The 6,000-nt window shown below is 58.2% G+C and overlaps 1 protein-coding gene across 1 annotated transcript; it reads right to left on the bottom strand.

Moving 5' to 3' along the window:
* Window positions 1-580: 580 nt before the first annotated feature.
* On the bottom strand, window positions 581-4,695 carry PNMA8B (PNMA family member 8B). Its single transcript, XM_019752655.3, has one exon. It carries the CDS (start codon window positions 4,230-4,232, stop codon window positions 2,355-2,357), a length of 1,878 nt encoding a protein of 625 aa, XP_019608214.3. The 5' UTR covers window positions 4,233-4,695; the 3' UTR covers window positions 581-2,354.
* Window positions 4,696-6,000: the final 1,305 nt, after the last annotated feature.

Below are 6,000 nucleotides of genomic sequence, written 5' to 3'. Positions count from 1 at the left end.
TTAGAGGCCAGGATTAGGAGTGAGGGCTGGAGCCCCTGAATGTGTACTTGGGTGGGCGAGCAAAGGGGGTCTAGTGGCAGGGACCTAAACAGCAAGGATCTCTGGGTGACTGAAGCCACATGAGTGGTGGGCAATGAGGCAGTGAGCTAAAATGGGGATAGTGAGTAGACCCGTGCTGTCCCAGAGAACATTCTGCGGTGATGGAAATTTCCTCTACTTCCACTGGCCACATGTGGCTCTTGAGCACCTGTGATGTGGCTGATACAACTGAAAAAAATGAATGGAGAGTTGGGACTTGAAAGACATGATAGGACAGGAGACAGCTGAGGTTGGAGCTGAGGGAGGGGGCCAGGGGCAGGGCAGGTAGAAGTTAAGGCATGGCAGGATTTATGTGGGTGGATTAGGGCAGGGGGCTGGGTGGGGGCACAGGCACTGAAGCAGAAAGGACACTGGGTGTAAATCAGTGACAGGGCAGTCCCAGCATGTTCTGGATGAAAGTCAGCCATAATAGGTGGGGCATTGGTGGCCCAACTTCGGACACTCCTCGCCCCCACTTTCCAGAGCACAGAGAGACCAGGTTGGAATACTTAGTTCACTTTACTGAAGGATCCCAGGTGACAACAAGTGCACAAGGAGCGGGGCCTAAACTGCTACGGGAGAAGTTAGAGAAGTTACACGCGGGACCCTCCCCAGCCCAGGCATCTCCAGAGGCCACTCAGCCCACGGCCAGGCCCTGAAGTCCCAGGGAGGACGGGACTTCCTCCCCAGCCCTAGGCCCACCCTGACTCAATGCATGATGCACGGGAAACTTGTCTGTCCCAAGGAGGTCCCAGCAGCCCAAGGGACCCACCTCCAAGCTGCTCCCAAATCTGCTTCTACACAGAGGTGTCCGGAAGTGGGGCTTGGACAGTCCATTCGGGCTGTGAGGAGATGCACAGGCCCCTGTGGCTTCCTCAACACGTGCAGGGAGGACCCTCCTGGCACGATGGACTGGTCACTTCCTGGGGACCAGAACTGGGACACAGATACACACAGCCACAGGGTAAGAAGACTTGGAGGGGCGTGCAGTAGAGGTTGCTATTGAGGGAAAACATTGAGATGGGCAGAGAGGGCCGATGCACACGTCACCACATGGACACTGACATGACACGGGAGCATCAGCACTTGGGACAGCAGGCGCTGACCTGGACGGTGCCAGGCCAGGGTACTGGTGTGTGTGTGGGGGCGGCGCGGCAACTCCAGGGCTGGACTGCCGCTCCCTCCCAGGGACATTTCCTCCTCTCTAAATACAGGACCCTGGTCAGCTCCCACACTGGCTGGACCAGCTCCCACACCTCAGGTGCCCTCTCAAGGTCCCCTCTGCCCTTTAATTCACTGAGATAGTGAACCGGGAGACCCTATTATCTTGTCAGGGGCTGCAAAGACAGCACTGAGGGGCTGGTCAGCCTACAGGAGGGGGCAGCAGCTGGTGGGACAACAGAGAGGAGCCTCAGGCCTGTGGGAGAGGCGCTGCCCAGCACTGCAAGAAAGGAGCCAATCTGGATGTGAATTGTCCTAAACTGAAAATGTTGGCAAATAATCTGGATTTTTGGAAAACACTGCAGTCTGAGTGACAGATTCAGCCTGTGGACACCAGAAGGTGGATTTGGCCTTGAGCAGCTGGTCCATTTGCATCAGCTACACCTGAGGTGGGCAAGGCTGGTTCCTCTTTCCCTTTCTTCCTCCTCCTCTCCAGCTCCTGGTAGAGACCACACTCTCCTCTCCCCTCCCCTACCTACTCTCCCTTCCCCAGGAGCAGCCCCCTCTGTCCCTCAGACTTCTCTTTCTGGAATCATTTCCTCCCCCAGGCAGGGAGCTCAGCTTCACCCTGACACCCACTGCCCAGCTGGTGGCCAAGCCTTCATCACAGCCCTCAGGCCCCATCAGTTTGGGGTGGGAGGACAGTGGCCTACACACACTGGCCAGAAGCATGTGTCTGGAATCTTCGGGGCCCCACGGAAAGCCATAACGAACTCACTGGCATAGCTGGCCTCCCCAGGTACCCGTGTCCACGGACACACTCACACCCGTGCCAGCCAGGAGCCACCCAAAGCCAAGGCCGCCTGGTGCTCCTGAGACACGGCCCCATCGCCTGGGGCTGCTGCCTCCGGGTGCCCGTTTCTCTTTCCTTCTATCAGGATCACTCGTGTCACCTGCAAAGGAAGGATTGAAAGGTAAAGGTGAGACCCGCAGTGCGCGCCTTGCGCACAACAGAGCACACGGTTAAGCGGGAGACCGGCCTCTGCTGCAGGGAGGGAGGAGGGAGCGCGGAGAAGCCACATCGCCGGCCTCAGCCTCGCTGTCTATGGAAGCCACTAGCGGCACTTGGGGGGCAGCCTCCGGCCCCTACGAGCCTTCTTCCCGCGAGCTGACTTGGAACCGCTGGGCGGCTGCCCCCTGGCCTCGCCGGCTTTGGCGCGGGCCCCGACGCCTGCGCGCCCTTTCTTCTTCTTGTCACCCGCCGCCTCGTCCTTGGCTTTCTTTTCCGGAGTGATGCCCCTCCCGCCGCGGCCTCGGCCTCCCGGTCGGGTTTTGCGGGACCCGGAGGGGGCGCCGGCCTGACCCAGGACCTTGGAGGCCGTGCGGGCGCGCTTGGCTCGGGGCTTCCGGGACGCCCGGTCCTCAGGCTCTGACTCCTCGCTCTCCGTGTCCTCGGACGCCTCTTCTGAGCCTCCGTCCGAAACCCCCTCAGACTCCTCCTCCGACTCCCGGTTCTCACGCGCAGCCAGAAGCGCCAGGACCTCCCGCAGGCTGCCCTTGGCGTACTTGAACTTCCCGCCTTCCCAGGCCTCTTCCTGTTCGTCCTGCATCACCTCAGCCGTGTCCTGGGCAGCCAGGAGTGCCACTAGCTCCAGGAGGCCCACCTCGTCTTCTTCATCGCCCCAGCCCCCGAGGAGGCCACGCGCAGCCTTTTTCCCCTTGGAGGGTGTCTCCGTCTCGGCCAAGGTAGACATGCACTCCAGAAGGTTCCCGTCGTCCTTGGCCTTCCTCAGGACCATGGCGTCCACTTGGCGGCCTGCCTCCTCCACCTTCACGCGGGGTCCGGAAGTGTCCTTGGACATGACGGACAAGACCTCGGGAAGTATATCTGTTTTGTCTTTCTTATCGCTCCAGCCCAGCGACTCGATCACAGAAGCGATTTTCAACATCTCCTCCCGGGCAGAGGGATCCGAGGGGTCTGTATAGGCCACAATGGCCACAAACTCGGGATTGCCCACCCCCTCTGGTTCTTGGTCCCCGTTTTCCGGCGACTCGCTTTCGGAAGCGTCGCTGTCCATCGGCTCCTCGTCTGATGTGTCTCTCACAGCAAGTAGGGCCACTAAGTCGGGGAACCCGCTCCGGTCTTTGATGTTCAGGCTGATAGGCTCAGCCCTAGAGGGTTCTTTGTCCATCTCCTCCTTCTTGGCTTTGTCCGTCACTGTCACCAGGGCCAAGAACTCGCGGGGACCGTCTTCCTCATCTGTGTCGCCATGGAGGGACCACTTCTTCACGAGCTCCTTGGCGGCGGCTTGGAGTGTGGCGTACAGTGCTCTCTGGTCGTCGTCCCCGCTCAGGTCCTCCTCACCGATCTCCTCTATGACGATGCCCAGGCTGTCGTCTGAAGAGTCCTCGGATTCGCGCCTGGCTGAGGTGCACGGCCGCCCTCCTCGGCCTCTCTTCTTGCCCTTCTGGGTAAACCTGTTGCCTCTGGCTCTGCTTCTGCGAGCCCGACGGCCCCTCCTAGACTTGCTGGCTGCACTATGAGGAGGGCCAGTCTCCCTGGCCGCTGGCTCCGACCCCTGGGCCTCAGTCTCCGAGGTGGGAGGGGTGGGTGTGTCCCCGGGGACCCTGGCCACCTCAGCCTGCCTGGGCCTTTCATCCAGCAGCAAGCGTTTCATCTGCCTCAGGACTCTTGTGTCCTCCGCGCGGTCCTTACACAGAACTCTCCAGACGCCATCCTTGCCTGGGATCTCCCTAGGGATGGAGGAGTGATTAATGTCCTCCATGAATTCTACCAGGGCGGCCTTGGCTTTCTCGTCCCTCATGGCTCTCGTGTTCCGCAGCCTGAACGTGCCCAGGGGCAGGAAAGAGGGCTGCAAGACGGCTTCGATGGCTGCCTGCTCCAGGCCCTCGGGGATGTCGGTGACCAGCAGAGCCTTGTGCACGTCCACGTCCAGCCCCCTGCACCAGTCCTGCAAAAGGCTCATAGCCATGGTGCTCAGCCCGCTGGCGCTGATCACGGGGCAGGAGGGAGCCCGAGGCTGACGCGGGCTGCAGCACCCTATGCAAATCCCACCCTGGAACAGCGCCACAGGGCCTGGAGTTCAGGTTCAGGTGAATATGGAGGGACTGAGGGCTCGGGAATGGGGGTTGGGGGGCTCCCGCAGCGTCTGGCCGGCTGACGCAGCCGCCTTGCTCGAGGTCCCCTCCCCAGGACTGTCCGACAATCCGCAGGGGGCTTACGTGTCTGGCCCGGGGATGTAGCGGGCCCCGCCGCTCCGCCCTTTGTCCCTGGCCTAAGTGACGCGCCGCTGGGCCAGGTGCAGGGGAAGGCGGCGCTCTGGCACCTGGAGCGGCGGAGGGAGGGAAGCAGCCGGGGGCCGGGCTCCCGTGGCGTCTGGGCTCACACCCTCCGCTCCAATCTCAGCAGTTCCGCTGCAACGCGGCTACTGGGTTCTGCGCCTGCGCACTTGGGCTCGCCCCCTCCCGGAGCTGGCCAGGTCTCCATGGCAACAGGGCCGGCTGGAGGGAGTAGGGGTCTGGGGAGCAGTTCTTAACCCCATGAATGAAATGAGAATATGGGTGTTGTTGGTAGCACCATCTTCAGTGATGAGCCCAAAAAGGGCCAAATTCATGAGGGGCGAGGATGTAGAGACCTAAATCAAGGGGCTCTAGTCTCGCATAATAGGACCAGGACTCACTCTTGGGTTTAGAGTTTACGGGTGTCACTCAGTGGAAACAAGCTTCAGTAGCTGTACACAGGCCTCATTTGTCAGGGGCCGGCACTATTCAGGGTGCACAGACCTCACTGACGGGGTGCAGGCCTTGTTCAATGAAATCAGGCCTACGTTCCGTTATTCAACAGGATGCATGGGCAATTAATCCTGTGCTTTGGTATATGGTTTGTACAGATGTATGGTCATCAGTGAGGTCAGACAGGACTTCTGCAAGAAAGCATTTCCCTTAACTGGGTCCACCGACAGGAACATGAGACATACCTTTGCTTCACCATCCTTTGTCCCCGGCCCCACTCTATGTAAGTCAGGTGCTGTGGCCCAGCTGTTGGGTTTCTGTCTCTACCGCATACCCCTGCTCTGTGACTCCAGGAAGGTTCCTGAGAGTCTCTAAGCCTCAGTGTTCACCTCTGTGAAATGGTGGTAACTACTAACCCTACCTCATAGAGTCTTTATGGGGATTAAAGCGGTGACCCATGAAAATACTTGAGAGGTTGGCTCATAGTTCGTGCTCCATAAAATGTGACTATGGGAATTATTTATTGAGGACTTACCATTATGTAAGCATTTGTTAAATAAATAACCAAAACACTGTTTTTTTAAAATTCAGGAAGAGAGTTTAATTGCAAGGTTACCATGGCAACAGGGCCTATGGCAAACCAAACTGCTTACTCACTCTCCTACCAACCCCCTTGCAGCTCTGATTTCCCTGCTTTCCTCTTCTGCTTTTACCCTCCTGATCCTCCAATGGATGTTACCCTTCTCTCTAGAGCAGCCGTTGTCCAACAGAAATACAATGCTTCCCCCAAGCGCAAGCCACATGCACAGTGTTAAATTGCTAGTGACCACCACCAATAAACACACAGAAGCAGGAAATGAATTTTAAGAAAAGATTTTATTTATCCCCGAATAGAGAAAATATTATCATTTGCACTGGTTATCAGTATAAAACAATTATTAATGAGGTACTGAACATTCCCTTTTTCATAATGAGTCCCTTTGGAGCAGCCACATTCAAGGGCTCAAC

The sequence above is a fragment of the Rhinolophus sinicus genome, chromosome 8, assembly GCF_057876585.1.
Source record: "Rhinolophus sinicus isolate RSI-liver-muscle chromosome 8, RSI-T2T, whole genome shotgun sequence".
Taxonomy (NCBI): domain Eukaryota; kingdom Metazoa; phylum Chordata; class Mammalia; order Chiroptera; family Rhinolophidae; genus Rhinolophus; species Rhinolophus sinicus.
This window is presented reverse-complemented; position numbering and strand designations above follow the sequence as displayed.